At 43.3% G+C, this 21,373-nt stretch overlaps 1 protein-coding gene and 1 long non-coding RNA gene across 7 annotated transcripts in view; one reads left to right on the top strand and one right to left on the bottom strand.

Annotated features, from left to right (window-relative positions):
* The window catches only part of ttll12 (tubulin tyrosine ligase-like family, member 12), a 30,597-nt gene extending 9,282 nt beyond the window's left edge, over nucleotides 1-21,315 (top strand). For 3 of the 6 annotated variants that reach the window (XM_024377036.2, XM_042300223.1, XM_024377038.2), the window contains 10 exons: nucleotides 1,571-1,704; nucleotides 2,229-2,305; nucleotides 2,386-2,502; nucleotides 3,172-3,366; nucleotides 3,465-3,576; nucleotides 4,810-4,961; nucleotides 13,295-13,376; nucleotides 13,596-13,664; nucleotides 18,059-18,197; nucleotides 20,378-21,315. In XM_024377036.2, coding sequence (XP_024232804.1) covers nucleotides 1,571-1,704; nucleotides 2,229-2,305; nucleotides 2,386-2,502; nucleotides 3,172-3,366; nucleotides 3,465-3,576; nucleotides 4,810-4,961; nucleotides 13,295-13,376; nucleotides 13,596-13,664; nucleotides 18,059-18,197; nucleotides 20,378-20,529 — 1,229 coding nt within the window. In that variant the 3' untranslated portion in view covers nucleotides 20,530-21,315. Of the gene's footprint in view, nucleotides 1-1,570; nucleotides 1,705-2,228; nucleotides 2,306-2,385; nucleotides 2,503-3,171; nucleotides 3,367-3,464; nucleotides 3,577-4,085; nucleotides 4,107-4,276; nucleotides 4,295-4,809; nucleotides 4,962-13,294; nucleotides 13,377-13,595; nucleotides 13,665-13,809; nucleotides 13,898-16,788; nucleotides 16,943-18,058; nucleotides 18,198-20,377 lie in introns of those variants that run through there. The other 3 variants (XM_042300222.1, XR_002948417.2, XM_024377041.2) reach the window with 3 other exon arrangements.
* On the bottom strand, nucleotides 10,597-12,860 carry LOC112216899. Its single transcript, XR_002948419.2, has 2 exons — nucleotides 10,859-12,860; nucleotides 10,597-10,782 (listed from the first exon to the last, which is right to left on the bottom strand). It is a non-coding gene; the product is annotated as an uncharacterized LOC112216899 (long non-coding RNA).
* Nucleotides 21,316-21,373: the final 58 nt, after the last annotated feature.

Below are 21,373 nucleotides of genomic sequence, written 5' to 3' on the forward strand. Positions count from 1 at the left end.
GCAAGCCCTGCCACATCCGAGTGTCAGAGCCGGTGTAGTACGATTCAATCTTAGTTCTGTATTGACTGTTTGCCTGCTTGATGGTTCGTCGGAGGGCATAGAGGGATTTCTTATAAGCGTCCGGGTTAGAGTCCCGCTCCTTGAAAGCGGAAGCTCTACCCTTTAGCTCAGTGCAAATGTTGCCTGTTATCTATGGCTTCTGGTTTGGGTATGTACGTACAGTCACTGTGGGGACAACGTCCTCGATGCACTTATTGATAAAGCCAGTGACTGATGTGGTGTACTCCTCAATGCCATCGGAAGAATCCCGGAACATGTTCCAGTCTGAGCTAGCAAAACAGTCCTGTAGTGAAGCAGATGCTTCATCTGTCCACTTGCTTTTGCTTATTGATCTTGTCACTGCTGCTTCCTTTTAATTTTTGCTTGTAAGCAGGAATCACGAGGATAGAATTATGGTCAGATTTACCAAATGGGGCGTGAGGGAGAGCTTTGTACGCGTCTGTGTGTGGAGTAAAGGTGATCTAGAATTTTCTTTCCCTCTGATTGCACATTTAACATGCTGATAGAAATTATGTAAAACTGATTTGAGGTTCCCTGCATTAAAGTCCCCGGCCACTAGGAGCACCACCTCTGGATGAGCTTTTTCCTGTTTGCTTATGGCGGTATACAGCTCATTGAGTGCGGTTTTAGTGCTAGTCTTGGTCTGTGGTGGTATGGAGACAGCTACGAAGAATACAGAAACTCTCCAGGTAGATAGTGTGGTCTACAGCATATCACAATACCTACATTAAGTTTCTGAACTAATGTTTACCACGGTTCGTTTTTAACTCTATTTAGAACCTGGCGGACAACTAGTCAAAGCTCCAAACCAAGTTTATTCACCTGCTGGTTCAAACAGCTGAAAAAGACAGCCATAAAGACAGACACAAGTACATATATTGTGTGGAGTCAACTCATTGCACATCTAGACAGCCAATAAATCTCTGTTGCTAGGCAGGAACTTACATAATGTGGGAGGCAGGGTAGCCTAGTGGTTAGTGTTGGACTAGTAACCGGAAGGTTGCAAGTTCAAATCCCCGAGCTGACAAGGTACAAATCTGTCGTTCTGCCCCTGAACAGGCAGTTAACCCACTATTACTAGGCTGTCATTGAAAATAAGAATTTGTTCTTAACTGACTTTGTTAAAGTATTTTTTTTTTTTTAAATTTAAGTGTGTAAAACTGTTCCTTCTCCTTTCATCTGACCTGACCTCAGCCACATTCCTCAACAATTCACCCTTATCAGTGACCGCAACAATGTTATTCCCTTTTCCCCTTGGCTCTTATCCACCCTCCATTGACCCCACCATATACATTCTTTATACATGTAACCGTATGACGAATGTATACTTCTATTATAGCAAGTATTTCAAACTAGAACCCAACAACACACTGCTTAAAAATGGTCCACGTAATCTATAGGCTAGGTGTGATGAACCGGTCAGTGCATCTCTTTCTCTCGTGTGTTTCCCCCTATGTCCCCATAACCCTTTTTCCCCAGTGTGTCTCTCTTAACTAAGTTTCTCTCCCAGAGGAAGTGACACGGGACTATGCTTATGGCGAGAGCAACCCTCTGGTGAGGAGATGTCGACTGTTGCCATGGGTACCCGCTGACTTGGAAGGGGTCAGCACTCTGACCCCTGAACCCTCTGATATCTACTATGAGGTAGGGAGACCGGAAACATGTTTCTAGTGTCAATACAGTCAGCCATGAATGAATGACTCACGCAATGTCTTGAGGAAGTTCATAAGTGAAAAGTCTACACATGAAACCTGCAGAGGTCAAATGAATGACATTTTTAACTACATTTAAATATGTCCTCTAGTGATTTATGTAAAAAAAATATTTAAAAAATGTAAGATCCTGTTGAAAAGCAATATCCCAAGTATAAGTACAGTAAAGTACACACACTAAAGGGTAATTTAAAAAAAAGTTTTTTAACAAAAGTGTTTATTTAGACAACTGCAAACCTGCATGGAAGGAATTCAAGGAGTTGATCTGATGGATATCTGTTGCTTGAGGAGCAATAGAAAACAAATAAGTAAAGGCCCCCCCCCCACTTGTGCCATGTCATGACTTACCTGGACCAGTTATTGAGATGTGCCTTTTGTTAAATGGAGTGAAAAGCCGACTGGAGTGCCATTTTAAACTGCCAACCCCTCTTTCTCCCCCTGCCTTTCTCTCCTCAGACCATTTCACAGGAGAACAAGGAGATTCTTCCTCTGGACATTCAGCCCCATACTGTCCCCAAAGACAAAGTGCTCAAGTCAGTCCAAGTCCATTTAGATTTCATTACCGAGATGTGACATAATGATGCTCACACACCTCTGTCTGCATGCCTTGCAGGGTGTTCACAGAGATGGGACAGGTTCTAACCAATCTCCATCACCCCCGGTTCACCTTCACCGAGACTGAAGAGGAGGCGGATATTCTTTGGACCTTCTCCCACATCAGAGACTACAGGTGAACAAACACACACTCTTTCGACATGTACCCAAAGCACTGTTCCATCATGTAATCACACTGACGCCCGGCAGGAATCTACCCGACGTATCAAAACGCCTGCATTATTTCAGAAATGATACTGTTCACTTCTACAACTAATTTGGGGTTTTCACTAGATGTGGTCTTTTTGGTGTGCTTTCTGAGTATGTTGCTTTTGACTGACACCGCACTGTCGTCTTAGTAAGATCAGGGCTCACTTCACCACAACCCATATCTTATGTCAACCACCGACATCACAGGTGCATATGTAACGCTGATGGCCTTCCAAGTGTGAGTACCTTTTAGTAAGAAGTGTTAGGTGACATGTAAATGATGAGATGCTTCAAATTGTAGTTATTTTATAGTGCATTGGGACAGAGATGGCTGCTCTCTGTCCCAATGAGACACACCACAGACACTTTAACCAAAGCTTCCAGGCTGTTTGGGTGATGAGATAAGATTGAGGCCAGAGCCCTGGAGACTTATGTCTTTTAGGACACCATTAATGAGAGTACAAGTGATTTATTGATAACTTACTCATCTAGGATCTCTCAATCCTAGCCTTGATGTCAACAATACCAAACTAATATAATAATCCTAATCTGACTCACTCTCCCTCAAACACGGAGTCTGTCTGTGTCTCCACAGGAAGTTAAGTGAGGAGCGTCCTCACGTTATGACTAATCAGTTTCCCTGTGAGACGGTGGTCACAGTGAAGGACTGCGTCTCCGCCGTGTCGCGGAGGGCCCGGGGAGGCCAGGGGGCCGAGTGGCTGCCAGAGACATTCAACCTGCAGACCGAGCTGCCTCAGTTTGTCAGACATTACCAACAGAGACAAGGGAGGTGAGCTCAGATAATCAGATGTCTCCCTTCATATAGGACATAACTTACTACCTTGATACGTTTTCATCGAAGTCATTGTGGGTGTGTGTCTGCTCCAGGGGAGAGGACAATCATTGGATCTGTAAGCCTTGGAACCTGGCTCGGGGGCTGGACACACACATCACCAACAACCTAGACTACATCATCAGACAGAGAGAGAGCACACCCAAGGTAACACACACACATCACCAACAATCTAGACTACATCAGACAGAGAGAGAACACGCCCAAGGTAACACACACACACACACACACACACACATCACCAACAATCTAGACTACATCAGACAGAACAGCCCAAGGTAACACACACACACACACACACACATCACCAACAATCTAGACTACATCATCAGACAGAGAGAACACCCCCAAGGTAAAACACCAACAATCTAGACTACATCATCCGACAGACAGAGAGCACGCCCAAGGTAAAACACCACCAACAATCTAGACTACATCATCCGACAGACAGAGAGCACGCCCAAGGTAAAACACCACCAACAATCTAGACTACATCATCAGACAGAGAGAGAGCACGCCCAAGGTAACACACCACCAACAATCTAGACTACATCATCAGACAGAGAGAGCACGCCCAAGGTAACACACCACCAACAATCTAGACTACATCATCAGACAGAGAGAGAGCACGCCCAAGGTAACACACCACCAACAATCTAGACTACATCATCAGACAGAGAGCACCCCCAAGGTAAAACACCACCAACAATCTAGACTACATCATTCGACAGACAGACAAAGAGCACCCCCAAGGTAAAACACCACCAACAATCTAGACTACATCATCAGACAGAGAGAGAACGCCCAAGGTAACACACCACCAACAATCTAGACTACATCATCAGACAGAGAGAGCACACCCAAGGTAACACACCACCAACAATCTAGACTACATCATCAGACAGAGAGAGCACACCCAAGGTAACACACCACCAACAATCTAGACTACATCATCAGACAGAGAGAGCACACCCAAGGTAACACACACACCATGGTCATATGGAAAAACTATTATGGAAAAGCATGCTAATTTAACCCCCAGCAGTTGTATCTATTTACATCAGACTTTTAAATATTAATACCACCAGTCTCCTCTGTCTAAGGCCTGGAGTTTTGTGTCCCATGTGGTCCCATCTTAAACCCCTCTGAGACCCGGTCCAGATGGCCTCATGAATTTCTGCTAAAAATCATCTAGTCTCTTCTTTTGGTTAGGATTTCCACCACAGGTGTAAGCCAAAGGCAAGCCTCGGAGAGAACCATAATGCCTATACACATCCAGTCAAAACATCACAATATGAAGTGAACACAGCAATTAGATGTTGCCTGATAAATGAAGTTGTTGACTAGCCTATTTGTTGAAGGTGTGTGTGTGTCTCTCAGGTGGTGTGTAAGTACCTGGAGGATCCGGTGCTGTTTGAGAGGGAGGAGGTGGGGATGGTGAAGTTTGATATCCGCTACATGCTGCTGCTGCGCTCCGTTCAGCCTCTACGCCTCTACTCCTACAACGTGTTCTGGCTGCGCTTCGCCAACAGGTTAGAGACACTTCCCATCAACTGCTACAGGAGGTGGAGATTCCTTGCAACACTTGTTTGTCCACGTTTGCCATGCTGGCGTTCACCACAAAATGCTGGTCTATACTGGGTTTCTTTCCAGTAGGAAACCAATCAATCACGTTTTATTTATCACATGCGCCGGATACAACTGGTCTCAACCTTCCAGTCAAATGCTCGTTTACGAACCTTTCCCAACGATGTGGAGGAAAAAAATAAAATAAAAAAATAATATAATATAAAATATGCACACAAATGGAGCTATATACAGAGAGTCCCAGTACCAGATCAATGGTACTGACTAGGCATCAGGATATATGATGATGATAATAATAAGGTATTTGAGGTAGATATGTACATGAAGGCAGGGTAAAGTGACTAGGTATCAGGATTGATAATTGGAGTAAAATAAAGAACAGAGTTGCTGCAGCAATGTGGGAGTGGCTGTGTGGGGTCAGTGCACATATTGTCTCTGGTACCGTTTGCCAGACGGTAGCAGACTGAACACTCAATGGCTTGGGTGGCAGGAGTCTTTGGCAATTACACCGCCTGATATAGAAGTCCTGGATGGCAGGAAGCTTGGCTCCAGTGACGTACTGGGCTGTCCACACCACTCTGTGGCATTTAGCTCGTTTGGCAGTTCTGCATTGCTGTGCAGTTCATGGCTGGGTTTCCTTTTGTAGTCTGTTATAGTCTGCAAGCCCTGCAACTGTTGTGGAAAATTGTCCTCAAGTTTCCTTAAAAAAAGCGAAGCATCTCCAAGTGTTTGGAATCAAGATGGACTTTATTACAAAAGCGATAGAGCCGAGCTGGTCTGCAGAGCAACTGATTTTCCATTCTCGGGACATTTCTTTTATACAGTTTCATCCTTGCATCATATTCATAGCCGTTCCCTCTTGTGTAAATGATCTATACCCCTTGGCTTCTCACAACCTTTATCTTCGTCTCCTTCCATTATGTTTACTCCCATCTTAATCTGCTACCCTTGTTGGTCCGTGTTTAGATTATATTGGTGGCGTAACCTTGACAATATCTGATTTACCCCTCTTCCTGGCCGTAGTTTCCAAGCATCAATTATGGTGGCGAAACCACAGTGTTAATGCAAAAATAGTTTGGACGCACACTCCTAATGTAGGTCTGTGTCCACTGGTGCCCATATAGTTGGTCAATGGCTCCCAAGCACAGATCTAATGGCCTCTTGGGATTAAGCAATGACTTTCAACCAGGTAACCCTTCCTCTAGTCCAGTGACCATGACACACACACACACACACACACACACACACACACACACACACACACACACACACACACACACACAACTTCCAACCTAGTAACCCTTCCTCTAGTCCACCTACCATGACACACACACACACACACACACACAACTTCCAACCTAGTAACCCTTTCTCTAGTCCAGTGACCATGACACACACACACACACACACACAACTTCCAACCTAGTAACCCTTCCTCTAGTCCAGTGACCATGACACACACATACATTATAATGGACTCTTTGGACTAAGTTTATGACTTTCAGCCTAGGAACCTTGTCCTCTACATGTGGTAAAACCCTGTAAGATGCATTACAGTGAAGCTTATAAAAACATAACACGTATACTGGAATGTTCTCCAATAACACCTTCCTTCTATATGGTCCTTTTGCATGTTTGATGTGTCGTCGGAGGTCGTAGTGGGATTTCTTGTATGCGTCTGTGTCCTGTTACTTGTCAGCGGTAGCTCTAGCCTTTAGCACAGTGCAGATGTTGCCTGTAATCCAAGGTTTTTGGTTTGCATACATTCTTAGTCACTGTGGGGATGACATCATCTATGCACTTGACTGTTGTGGTTAAAACCCCTCAGATGAGTCCCAGAACATGTCTACTAGCAAAACAGTCTTGTAGCCTCGTCTGCTTCATCCGACCACATCCGTATTAAGCGTGTCACTGGTACTTCCTGTTTTTAGCTAGAAACCAGCTGCCTTGCTAACCACAGCTTCCCCCTTTATCGACATGCTCCACTCAAGACTGCATATAGGTCCTCTGTTCGTCGCTCATCTTTTAGAATGTGTGGGGGAGGGGTGTGAGGCTCATAAGATTTAAGCGAAGGCAGAATTTGAAAGTCAAATGCTGCAACCCATAAGTCAAATGTATTTATATAGCCCTTCGTACATCCGCTGATATCTCAAAGTGCTGTGCAGAAACCCAGCCTAAAACCCCAAACAGCAAGCAATGCAGGTGTAGAAGCACAGTGGCTAGGAAAAACTCCCAAGAAAGGCTAAAACCTAGGAAGAAACCTAGAGAGGAACCAGGCTATGTGCTATGTGGGGTGGCCAGTCCTCCTCTGGCTGTGCCGGGTGGAGATTATAACAGAACATGGCCAAGATGTTCAAATGTTCATAGATGACCAGCATGGTCAAATAATAATAATCACAGTAGTTGTCGGGTGCAGCAAGTCAGCACCTCAGTAGTAAATGTCAGTTGGCTTTTCATAGCCGATCATTAAGAGTATCTCTACCGCTCCTGCCGTCTCCAGAGAGTTGAAAACAGCAGGTCTGGGACAGGTAGCACGTCCGGTGAACAGGTCAGGATTTCATAGCCGCAGGCAGAACAGTTGAAACTGGAGCAGCAGCACGGCCAGGTGGACTGGGGACAGCAAGGAGTCATCATGCCAGGTAGTCCTGAGGCATGGTCTTAGGGCTCAAGTCCTCCGAGAGAGAATTAGAGAGAGCATACTTAAATTCACACAGGACACCGGATAAGACAGGAGAAGTACTCCAGATATAACTAACTGACCCTAGCCCCCACCGTCACAAACTACTGCAGCATAAATACTGGCGGCTGAGACAGGAGGGGTCAGGAGACACTGTGGCCCCATCCGATGATACCCCCGGACAGGGCCAAACAGGAATGATATAACCCCACCCACTTTGCCAAACGCACAGCCCCCACACCACTAGAGGGATATCTTCAACCACCAATTTACCATCCTGAGACAAGGCCGAGTATAGCCCACAAAGATCTCCGCCACGGCACAACCCAGACAGGAAGATCGCGTCAGTGACTCAACCCACTCAAGTGACGCACCCCTCCTAGGGACAGCATGAAAGAGCACCAGTAAGCCAGTGACTCAGCCCCTGTAATAGGGTTAGAGGCAGAGAATCCCAGTGGAGAGAGGGGAACCGGCCAGGCAGAGACAGCAAGGGCGGTTCGTTGCTCCAGAGCCTTTCCGTTCACCTTCACACTCCTGGGCCAGACTACACTCAAATCATATGACCCACTGAAGAGACAAGTCTTCAATAAAGACTTAAAGGTTGAGACCGAGTCTGCGTCTCTCACATAGGCAGACCATTCAATAAAAATGGAGCTCAGTAGGAGAAAGCCTTGCCTCCAGTTGTTTGCTTAGAAATTCTAGGGACAATTAGGAGGCCTGCGTCTTGTGACCGTAGCGAACGTGTAGGTATGTACGGCAGGACCAAATCAGATAGATAGGTAGGAGCAAGCCCATGTAATGCTTTGTAGGTTAGCAGTAAAACCTTAATCAGCCCTTGCCTTACCATGAAGCCAGCGTAGAGAGGCTAGCACTGGAGTAATATGATCAAATTGTTTGGTTCTAGTCAGGATTCTAGCAGCTGTATTTTACACTAACTGAAGTTTATTTGGTGCTTTATCCTTGTAGCCGGAAAGTAGAGCATTGCAGTAGTCTAACCTAGAAGTAACAAAAGCATCGTTTCATTTTTCTGCATTTATTTTTGGACAGAAAGTTTCTGATTTTTGCAATGTTACGTAGATGGAAAAAAGCTGTCCTTGAAACAGTCTTGATATGTTCATCAAAAGAGAGATCAGGGTCCAGAGTAACGCTAAGGTCCTTCACAGTTTTATTTGAGATGACTGTACAACCATCAAGATTAATTGTCAGATTCTACAGAAGATCTTTGTTTCTTGGGACCTAGAACAAGCATCTCTGTTTTGTTCGAGTTTAAAAGTAGAACATTTGTAGCCATCCATTTCCTTATGTCTGAAACACAGGCTTCTTGCGAGGGCAATTTTGGGGCTTCACCATGTTTCATTGAAATGTACAGCTGTGTGTCATCCGCATAGCAGTGAAAGTTAACATTATGTTTTTGAATGACATTCCCAAGAGGTAAAGTATATAGTGAAAACAATAGTGGTCCTAAAACGGAACCTTGAGGAACACCGAAATTTACAGTTAAGCAGCACTAAGGTCTTGGAGCACGAGGACAGATGCAGAGCATCGGTCTGATGCCATTAAAAGGTATTTTACCACCTTCACAAGTGCAGTCTCAGTGCTATGATTGGGTCTAAAACCAGACTGAAGCATTTCGTATACATTGTTTGTCTTCAGGTGAGTGGAGACAAAAGGGAGAAGTGAGTTGCTGCGCAACAGCCTTTTCTAAAAATTTTGAGAGGAATGGAAGATTCGATATAGGCCGATAGTTTTTTATATTTTCTGGGTCACGGTCTGGCTTTTTCGAGAGGCTTTATTGCTGCCACTTTTAGTGAGTTTGGTACACATCCGGTGGATAGTGTTAGGGTTGCGTAAATTCGAATCTGGTATCAGGATAAATATAACAATGAGTCAACGATTGAATACTATGTATTTTTTATTAGCTAAGTAATAAATGGCAAATGCAACTTTCGTATAAACGGGCTCACTGTAATACCACGCAGGGCAGAACAGGGAACTGACAAGATGTATGTAAACAGTATTCTTTAATGTGATAGACAGTTCCAACCCATCTGTTGGCCTATCACAGTAGAGACTGGGCGTGGTTTAAACTTGCTCAGCCTATTGCAGGCGCTCAGGCGGGTCCCCGCCTCTTGGCGCTTCTGTTGATGTAACTGTTGCTGTGAAGAACATCCAGGCTCTCATGCTCCATACCGTTATCTCGCACCTGGCTCCTGTTGTCTAACAAAAGACCGCTTGTTCTCGCAACACCCCGCTCTGAATGTGCCCCCCTCCCAACTAATTTGAACAGCTCCTGTCTTCATGCTACTCTGTATTTTTCCATCATAAGAAAGGCCCATGGCCCTGAAGCTTTTAACAATGTTTCAAGTCAGCTATGTTGCATAACACATACATACATCCACACAAGCCAACAGCAGATAATATTCAATCATATATATGGTAATGGCTATAATGTAAAACACAGGATCCAACAATCCCCCTTTTTCACACCCCTAAGGGTGTGAACAAAAATTCAGCAATGAATTATATAACAGTTACAAAGTTTAAAATACCTACATGTCCTCCATTCGATCCCACTATGTACTAGATTGGCTATCAGCCACCTAGGAACTTAAAACCCTCATGTCAAAAGAGAACAACAGCTCATTTAAAAACAGAATAAAAGAAAATGGTGTTACATTTAAGTCCCCCTTTTGACACCCGCTAGGGTGTCACTCATTATCCTTTATTTCAGAAGTCCCAACATAGTAATATGTTAATAGCAGTTCATGAAAATAAAAGTTTATTATTAATAAAACATAATTATTATTATAATTTTTTTAATTTACAGAAAAACAAAATAAAAATCGACCAAGAGAAAATAAAAATCAAGTGATATATGCTTTTGTCTCCCCCTTTTGACAAATACAGGATAAGACTTTGTTTATTGACATGTAAGATGTAGGATAAAACTTTGGTCATGGAAAACAGAGTAAAGCAGAGCAAAGCATTATTATAAACCATCTGGTCCTCTCAGCTACTCCTATCCTGCACCAGGTGGGCACCATGCCACCCAGGGACTCCAAACCTTCACAACAGGGAGAACAAACATACTGGAAAGAAACAAAAATGTAAAAGAAGGAACTGTGGTGGTGTAATATTTATTCTACTACCTCACCCACAGCATACCATGGGTCATCCTCAGTCAGTCCCATCCTCCCCTGAAAGCTTGATTCAGTATCAGCATCTCCAACTGGAGCATCAAGCAAAGGCATCATGCCTGAAGCCTTCACCACATCTGTAACAGACTTCTTAAAACACGTGTTGTGCTGCTTGCATCATACCATCAATAACAAAAATACAAGAATTTGGGTCAGAAATCCAGTAACCACCATGCCAGTGTACTTACCAAACCAGGCTCCCAACCAAGAGAACAGTCCAGACTCCTCCACCCCCGCCATGGTCCTCATCTCAGCAGATAGTGCATCAAGCCCACTAAGGGCCTTAGATATACTACCATCTGGACTGGTGTTATTAGGAATAAACGTGTAACATTGTTCACCGAACATCTTGCAGACACCCCCCTGACTGGCAAAAAGCATATCCAAAGCAAGTATATTCTGGAAACCCTAGATGTGGCCTCAAGCTGTTCAGACATACCAGTGAGTGCATCACGGGAGTAATTCACAAAACGCTGTTGATTATAGTAGATGTAATTAATCCATGCAGTCTGTAGTATCCACTATGGCTGGACCCATAATAGGTAGTAAGTGCCAGAGTCCATCATTCCTACCCAAGGCCTGAAACTCATGAGGAACCCCCACTGGCACTCCCAACAGGTTAGTGTGTATGCCAACTACATCCTCTGTCCTGGAGCACTACGTCTATGTCTCCCATGGGATGGAATGTTTTCAGGTCTCCTGGATACAGAACCCAACAGCTGCTCAGCAGTAACATCAACAATGGTCAGTGGAATTATCAAACTGGTCAGAGCACACGTACCTTGCCAGTCTCCTCTAAGAATGGGTCTCAGCACTCTCTTGGGTCCACAGATCCACCACACATCAGCCAGACCACTAGTTTGGTTTAGGCCTGTAACTGGCCAAGTGGCATTAATGGTTATGTTACTACTGCAATCATCTTCAGGCAATCTCCCATAATCAATGCCATTACCTGTACCTGTGATGCAACTGTAATTGCCCCCATATGCCTTAACACCCGAAGGGACCCGATGAGGAGGTACTGTAGGAAACACAAGGCTCAAAGAGGAACAGAGAGTTGAATTGGGCTGAACCTGGTAAAAACCTCTCAGAATACACAACCACCCCTCTCCTTCTCCTACAGTAAATGAGTGTGTAGCCAAAACAGGTCTAGCATGACTACAAATAATGCAGTCCTTTCTTCTCAGGGTTTTAGCTGTGTACCTCATATAAGACAGCCACAAATTGTCCCTACCATCAAAACCAGTCTCAGTGCCTAATTGATCAAAAGCTGAATAGTCTCTAATGTTAATTACCTGAATGAGATTTGACACAGTGGTGGCAGGTTCAGTCCAGGGGTGGTAGAGGAGTGTGTCTGGCTCTGGTTTGTCTGGGACCTCTGTGGTTTTGGCAGCACCTTAATAGAAAACACACCCATCGTGTCTGTCCCGGTCCTTTGTAGTCCGAGGGTGTAAGTGCCTGCATCAGAGAGCTTAATAGTTTTGATGGTTAGTAGGATGTCATCACCTTTACAGAGTTCAACAGTGCTCCCAGGTTTCCCCCATATCGTGGAAAACCTGTCCACCTTTGTGGGATCCCCTATGCTATAAGGATACCCTCTTCTCCAATCCCAGAACTGTCCCAAGTTGGTTATCATGTAATCCCCATACGGACACCCTCCCCCATTACACAGGTACACTGACACTCCTGTAAAGCCCCACCCTCTCCCAGAGAACACATCAGAGGCCAGACCACACTTCCACTTCTATGAATGCTACACAGTGCGCGCTCCCACATTACCACGAGCAACAGTTTATATACAATAACATGACATCATTTCATTGCTCCTAAAATGAATCCCCTCCTCCCGACCTAGAATCAAGTGAGGTTAAAAGTTCATTCTAACTCACTAACACACTCACAGGTCACACAACATAACTGAATTAACTTTTGACCCCTCAACATTATCGATCACCACTTAGCTGACAGTTCTAATTAACAGAACCTAGGAATGCACTCACAGCCTTACCTAAAACACCCCAGAGCTCAGTTTGTCGGTTCAACCATAGGTTAACTACCTTATCTGCTTACTTAATCCACAACCCATTCGTTTCTGCCTAGTTGGAATGGTGTTCATTAACTTTAATTACTCCTTGTCCGTGTCACACAATCCCTTATGAACTCATATTGTTAATCAGATATAATAAAACAGAGTATAAGTTTACTTACAGTTCCATTTAAAATGATTTGTTCAGTCATTTAATCATAATTTTACTAACACTTCCAGATTGAGAGTGCTGATCTAGGATCTGTTTTGCCTCATAGAAGAGGAACCTGATCCGAGATCAGCACTGCTATTCTGAGACGCTTTGTGAATACAGGCCTGGAGCTTTATGCTGGTCTCACTCATCTCTGTTCCACACAGGCCTTTCTCTCTGGACCACTTTGATGACTACCAGAAGCACTTCACTGTCATGAACTATGCAGAGGGGGTCCAGCTCAAACAGGTAATGATGACAAAGCAAACCCTCGCATTCATCAAAAGCAGACGAAGCCAACCGACGTCAAAGGACGCACACATCCACACACACACAGAAAAGTAAACAAACACTTGTCAAAGAAAACGCGCACACACAAGGCAGCAACACAAAAACATATACACACAGCTACAATAAACACACACCACCTGAATGTATTTCCTAAATCTGATACTCTGTGTGCCCCAGGTTCACTACGACGAATTCATACCAATGTTTGAAAAGCAGTATCCTCAGTATCCATGGAAAGCGGTTGAGGTAAACACACACTTTTTAATCTTTCACTTGTCTGTCTGTGTGTGTGTGTTAAGACGGGTGGACACTACGTGACTTTCAACATCCTAACATCACTGAGCCTCACAACCGTCTTTCCTGTGTTTTTGTTGGGGTGTTACCAACGCAGTGGCGCGCACACTAAACGATGTGTCACACACTACAAGATTCTTCACTTGGTCGTGAGGACTGTTTTTGCGAGACAGCGTGGTATCGACACTGTGATTTATCGTCGCTACAACGAGCTGTGGCTCAAAGCAGCCTCATAAATGTTTTCAGTCAGACATTCAGTTGAAATATCTAGGCAACATTTTTAATTGAGTAACATTTGCTTGTGAACTTCAGAGCCGTAACAATCTGACACTTTGTGTTATGTAAAGAGGGATAACTAAAATAAACAGGGCTCTATGATAAGAAAGTCGGTTCTTCCATGGAATTGCTCGGCTCTGTTACATTGTAATAAAGTCTAACTGAATTTACAAGTTCCGGTATTGGTGCAAATATTTGATTCAATATTTCCACAACACCTTTAAGCAGAGTCACCTCCCTCTATATGGAGAATAATAAGTCCCCTTGACTTCGCCACCATTGTCTTCCAGTCTCAGTTCTTGCTTGTTAACGCCCACATCTGCTTTGGTCTAGATTATAACGGTTGCGGGGTTTCCTTGTTACTATACAAAAAATAATACTTGTGTTTCCTGTATAGGTTCTGTATTTTCTGCTGACATTCAGTTTCTACGTGTCTAGTTATCAGGTCCATATACCTTTCCTGCTGACATTCAGTTTCTACGTGTCTAGTTATCAGGTCCATATACCTTTCCTGCTGACATTCAGTTTCTACGTGTCTAGTTATCAGGTCCATATACCTTTCCTGCTGACATTCAGTTTCTACGTGTCTAGTTATCAGGTCCATATACCTTTCCTGCTGACATTCAGTTTCTACGTGTCTAGTTATCAGGTCCATATACCTTTCCTGCTGACATTCAGTTTCTACGTGTCTAGTTATCAGGTCCATATACCTTTCCTGCTGACATTCAGTTTCTACGTGTCTAGTTATCAGGTCCATATACCTTTCCTGCTGACATTCAGTTTCTACGTGTCTAGTTATCAGGTCCATATACCTTTCCTGCTGACATTCAGTTTCTACGTGTCTAGTTATCAGGTCCATATACCTTTCCTGCTGACATTCAGTTTCTACGTGTCTAGTTATCAGGTCCATATACCTTTCCTGCTGACATTCAGTTTCTACGTGTCTAGTTATCAGGTCCATATACCTTTCCTGCTGACATTCAGTTTCTACGTGTCTAGTTATCAGGTCCATATACCTTTCCTGCTGACATTCAGTTTCTACGTGTCTAGTTATCAGGTCCATATACCTTTCCTGCTGACATTCAGTTTCTACGTGTCTAGTTATCAGGTCCATATACCTTTCCTGCTGACATTCAGTTTCTACGTGTCTAGTTATCAGGTCCATATACCTTTCCTGCTGACATTCAGTTTCTACGTGTCTAGTTATCAGGTCCATATACCTTTCCTGCTGACATTCAGTTTCTACGTGTCTAGTTATCAGGTCCATATACCTTTCCTGCTGACATTCAGTTTCTACGTGTCTAGTTATCAGGTCCATATACCTTTCCTGCTGACATTCAGTTTCTACGTGTCTAGTTATCAGGTCCATATACCTTTCCAATGACTTTTTTTTTACTGTAGTCCAATACTTAACTCTTTTTTTTTTTTTTTTTATCTAGCTCTGTCCATTTACCTAAGCAGATATTCAGCTCACATATGTTTTATCCCTTATACATGTGTTTCTGTCTCAATACCTCAGTGGTCAGTCCGGATACTGGAAGTGTAATCATTGTCATGAGTTTTGCTCCTACAAAGGCAAGTACAAACGCATGCTAGTAGTAGTCATGGCTCCTGCCCCAGAGTCGACACATTCTGGGTGATGTCTTCTCTGGTGAGCTCTCATTGGCTATTGCTGATCATCGTTCATCGTACAAGAGCATTGCAGATTTTGTGCAGATAAAATCCAAAATGTTTGAGCAGTCCCAGACGTCCCGATATTGTCAAAGACTAGATCGGTAACCCTTAGATTGCGTCTTTGACCCGCTCACATTAAATGAGCGTCGGTGGCGGCCGCGCGCCCCGAATAGGTAACATTGGCATATTGTCTCCGATCTCAAAAATGTGTCTAGGACTGACAAATCGTGTAGCGTACACTCAGCTTTACTCTAACTCTGTTACATAATCAGTGTTGAGATTAGTTAGTTGGGAAAGTAATATATTACCCATTGCGTTTAACAAAGTAACGTTACTTTGCAATATTACTTTTTGTCGGAACTAACGAGTTATTACTTTTCACTCATGAAAAGAAATCTGAATCTCACCGGTGTTACTGTCAGAACAAGGCAACACGTGCATGCTCTACCAAAGATGAGCTACTTAATCAGATGTTATTTGTCACATGCTTCATAGACAACGTGTGGACTAACAGTACATTTCTTATTTACTGGTCCTTTTTCAACAAAGATAAAAATATAGAAATGGTGACACAAGGAAGAAATCAAGTGAATAACAAGTTAAAATAACATGGCTATATACCGAGTACTAGTACTGAGTCGATGTCCAGAGGCACGAGGTAACTGAGCTAGCTAGGTTTCTATAGGTAGAGATCAAGTAACTAGGCAACAGGATAGACAGTAGCAGCAGTGTGTATGTGTGGTGTCACTATGCAGAACTACTAACTCAGGTTTGACGATCACTAGTTTCCCCTTTCATCTGTGGCGCTGCTTTCCTGTCCTGGTCTACAAGTGCTGCACTGTATATTGGATGCTTAATTAGCCATATAAACTGATTTGTAAATAATTGCTTTAGTGTGATTTTAAGTTTAAGTGCAATTAGGCTTTAAACCTTTGGGATGTTTTGATGTATAAAGTCGTAGTATGAGAGGAGAAAAGGGTTGCTGCATGTTTGGGGAAGTGTCTGTGTGACCGAAGACCCCAGATATGCAATCTGGCACAACAGCAAGTCGGTATTTTTCACTGCGACTCCAACATGTTTATTACCTAAACTTAATGAAGGTATATTAAACAACATTTACTGTTAGGTTCTACTCCAGGTCCAGACCAGACAGACACTGATAAAAGCTCAAACCAGATTTATTCACCCGTTTAGGTTCTACTCCAGGTCCAGACCAGACAGACACTGATAAAAGCTCAAACCAGATTTATTCACTCAACTGGATGCTTCAGCTGAATAGCGTAAGTCACACAAGCATATACACTGCGTGTACAAAACATTAAGAACACCTGCTCTTTCCATGTCAGACTGACCAGGTGAATCGAGATGAAAACAATGATCCATTATTGATGTCACTTGTTAAATCCACTTCAAATCAGTGTAGATGAATGGGAGGAGACTAGTTAAGAGGCCGGTTAAAGAAGGATTATTAAGCCTTGAGACAATTAAGATGGATTGTTTATGTGAGCCATCCAGAGGGTGAATGGGCAAGTCAAAAGATTTAAGTGCCTTTGAACGGGGTATGGTAGTAGGTTCCAGGAGCACCCGTTTGAGTGTGTCAATAACTGCGACACTGCTGGGTTTTTCACTCTCAACAGCTTCCCGTGTTTATCAAGAATAGTCCACCACCCAAAGGACATCCAGCCAACTTGACACAACTGTGGGAAGCATTGGAGTCAACATGGGCCAGCATCCCTGTGGAACACTTTCGACACTTTGTAGAGTCGTATCATACTTATGCTAAAATGTTTGTTCTATTCTACTGCCATTTACTTTGTTCGTACTCTTTTATTATTTCTTATCGTTGTATTGTCAAGAAGGAACCTGCAAGTAAGCATTTAGTTGGACGGTGTCGACAATGTGTATCCTGTACATATGACTAATAAAACTGGAAACTTTAATGTGTTACCCCCAACACTGTGGGTAATACAGTTGTTACTGTTCTCTCTCTACTCCCATCCTCTCTGTCTCTCTTCCTTATGTCTCTGCCTCTTTCTCAGCTTTCTACCTCCCTTCCCTTGTTTATTTCAATTTAAGGGCTTTATTGGCATGGGAAACATGTTAACATTGCCAAAGAGAGTGAAATGGGTAATAAACACAAGTAATATGAACAGTAAACATTACACTCGAGTTCTAAAGGAATAGACATTTTAATGTCAGGTCTATATACAGTGTTACGGTGTGCAAATAGTCAATGTACAGAAGGAAAAATAAATAAACATCAATATAGGTTGTATTTACAATAGTGTTTGTTCTTCACTGGTTGCCGTTGTGGCAACAGGTCACATCTTGCTGCTGTGCTCTCTCTCTCTACCCCCTTCTCACACTTTACCCCTCCCTTCTCTCCTCTTTCTCAGAGAGAGGCATTCAAGGCATTTGCAGAGCTCTTCCAGGCAGCCTCATCCAGGCCAGCCCCCTACGGTTTCTGTGCCTACCCCTCCTCCCGGGCCATCTACGCTGTAGACCTTATGCTCAAGTGGGGCACTGGGGACAGAGGTGAGGCCTGGCTGTATTAATGCGTCCTTATCATGCGTATGTTTCTGTACCTCCAAGTGTGTCTACGTGTGAGAGCGCTACATTCCTCACTGAGTTCTTCACACATTCACAAGATGAGCTAACTGTGTACACTGTGGGAACAGGAGGACGGCTAGTCTGGCCTTGAACTGGCTACAGTCTCAAATAATAGATAAGCTAACTGTTATTGTCCACGTTCTCATTGATAATCTCCCACTTTGAGTGGCGGTGATCCCACGCATGGGTTACACACTGATTTGTGCTTAATCACGATTGGTAAATGAGGCCTTGTAAGTAAGCATTTCACGGTAAGGTCTACACCTGTTGGCGCACGTGACAAATGCATTTGATTTGATCTATTGTTTCTGAGAATAGCCAGTTCAAGGCCAGACCAGCTGACCAGTACCCACTTTGTATGCAAGGTAACGCAGCCAAATCAGCCTCTTGTCTCTGTGACCAGACTAGTTGAACCAGCTATAGGAGACCCCCATAACTGATTGTGTTGTAATGATGACACCATGCATCTGCACTGTGAGAAGTAAAGAACCTGATCTGATGTGTGGTACTGCCGGGGGGGACCAGCAGCAGCAGCTGCATACATGTTTTGGTGTAAAGTAACACATGCATTGGCATAAGGTTGTTACTCTGTATTTGTTGGGTTGCTACATTTACAGACCTAAAACTGTATGGCTACTGGGGCTTGTTGGGAACAATACATTTTTTTCAAGGTGTGGAAAAAGCTGGATAAAAAGATGGTGAACATGTTTTAGTATTTTAAAAGGTTAAATAGACACACATGCATATGGGGAGACACATGTTCCTTGGAAGGTCTGTACTTATTGCTAGGAACTTTATGAATAATGACTAAACAATATCTACATTTTAAATAGAACTATAACTAATTCAATCTCTACTGTTTTATTATATCTGATTAACAATATTAATTCATAAGAAAGGGATTGTGGAGCCTGAAACGGGGGGTAATTAAATTAAATAAATACCATTCCAGCCAGGTTGGAGAAGACTGGAATTGTGGGTTTTTAAGTAAGCAGAAAGGGTCGTTAACCTATGGTTGAACCGACTCAACTTAGCTAGGATGTTTAGATAAGGCAGTGTGGGTTTTCCATTAGCTGGAACTGTCTGCTGAATGGTGATGGATGAAGATTTCAGAAAGTTTAATCGATTTAACTTTGTATCTGGGGTGAGAGAGAGCAAAGGGGTGGGAATGAACTCTGTCATTTGAATGTGCCTATAGCTGAGTTATAGCTATCTGCCTTAGCCTCAGGAAGGTCACCTAGGATACCAAGTTCTGCTTTATGGCGATGAGGTCACCCAGATGCTACAACTTAATTTAGTGGGCATGAATAATTTAGGACCCAACAGGCTAGGAGGGTGAGAGTGTAGATGAGTCTTCTGTTATTTAAAATGTGGTCCTGTGTGGCTCAGTTGGTAGAGCATGGCGCTTGGAATGGCAAGCGTCATGGGTTCAACCTCCGCTGGGGCCACCCATAGGTAAAAGGTATGCACACATGACTCCCGACTGGTCCAGCATCTCAGTGCAAGAGGCGTCACTACAGACCCTGTTTGGATTCCAGGCTATATCACAATAGGCCGTGATTGGGAGTCCCATAGTGCGGTGCACAATTGGCACAGCGTTGTCCGGGTAGGCCGTCATTGTAAATAAGAATTTGTTCTTAACTGACTTACCTAGTTAAATAAAATGACTACGTCGCTTTTGGATAAAAGTATCTGCTAAATAGCGTGCATTACTCACTCAGATCTGTCAGAGGTAGATTGGATGGTTTAACAGAATCCGTATGTGTTATACATCACTAATCAACTGACAGAGGTTTAGTTTCACACCTCAGCGTGTAGGAAAACTGCTATGTATCTTAGTGGGAATTTCCCGTAGTGATAGTTTCCACCCAGGAGGATGGGTACAATGGCACTGTTCATCTATAAATCAATAGTTATACCATTGTGGAGTATTACCAGTATAGACCATTGTACACTACATACCATATACTTCATCAAATTTCTCACACTTAATTTGTATTTCTTTATAAAACTCATATTTTAGTTATATAATGTAATCCATTATTATCCCCTGCTAATAATATTCAGTGTATGATCTAACCCTCTTTGATCTGTTCCTGGATCAGGTGAACGTGTGATGAAGCCTCAGATCCTGGAGGTGAACTTCAGTCCAGACTGCGCCCGGGCTTGCCTCCATCACCCTGGTTTCTACGACCACATGTTTCAAACACTCTTCCTGGATGAGGCTGATCAGTGCCCTGTCACTCAGGTCTCATGATGACCTCTAACCCCTGATCTTGAACCCATATTAGACACTTGAAAAGGTCCATTTGGACAATTTGTGTTTCTAGTAGGAATTGATCATGAGTAATGGTCTGGACCAGCGGTGCCAAATACATTTCCCCCCTCCTGGGTTGCATTCATTCACTACTGAGGTCCAGAGGATCGCACTTCAAATGTATTATATTTCTTCTTCATCAAAATTAGTAAGGACATTTTTTTTAAATCACTTTTGGAGTTTTCTATGCTCCCTGACTGTCTAGATTTTGTTTCGATGACTTAGCAAACTGAGAAGAGAATGTAAATGTAGGTTCATTATCATTTCTACACAGTTTGGATTTAGCTAGAGTCATATTTAAATGTCAAATGAGTTTCTCCGAATGTTTTAATTGTATTTATTTTTAGCATTATTCGCGGGATGGATCTGGGCCGCGAGCTGTATATTTGACATCCCTGGTCTGGACTGATACACAATGATCACACACACCCCCAGTAAAATGATAAGGGGGGGGGGGGAAGCTGACGTGGGGAAAGAGTGGGAACAAGCTAGAGGTTGGGAAAGTGATCTAGAAGAAGGGGAAAGGCAAGTTTTTCTCCGCTCCAGTACAAATCAGGAGGTCGACTACTGCACTTCCTGCTGGAGAGGACTGCTGAGCAGGCAAAGTAAGGCCATTGCACTGTTATGCGCTGTGGTTTCTCTCTAGATCCTCCAACTTCCAAGGAACACTGGTTTGTTTTGTAAATGTTCTGATCGGTATTAAACCTCATGCAAATGTTAAATGAACTGTCAGTGTGGTGTATTACTATTAATTTGTGTGAAGAGGTGTTCATAATCATACCCC

Source organism: Oncorhynchus tshawytscha, linkage group LG17 (genome assembly GCF_018296145.1).
Source record: "Oncorhynchus tshawytscha isolate Ot180627B linkage group LG17, Otsh_v2.0, whole genome shotgun sequence".
Classification (NCBI taxonomy): domain Eukaryota; kingdom Metazoa; phylum Chordata; class Actinopteri; order Salmoniformes; family Salmonidae; genus Oncorhynchus; species Oncorhynchus tshawytscha.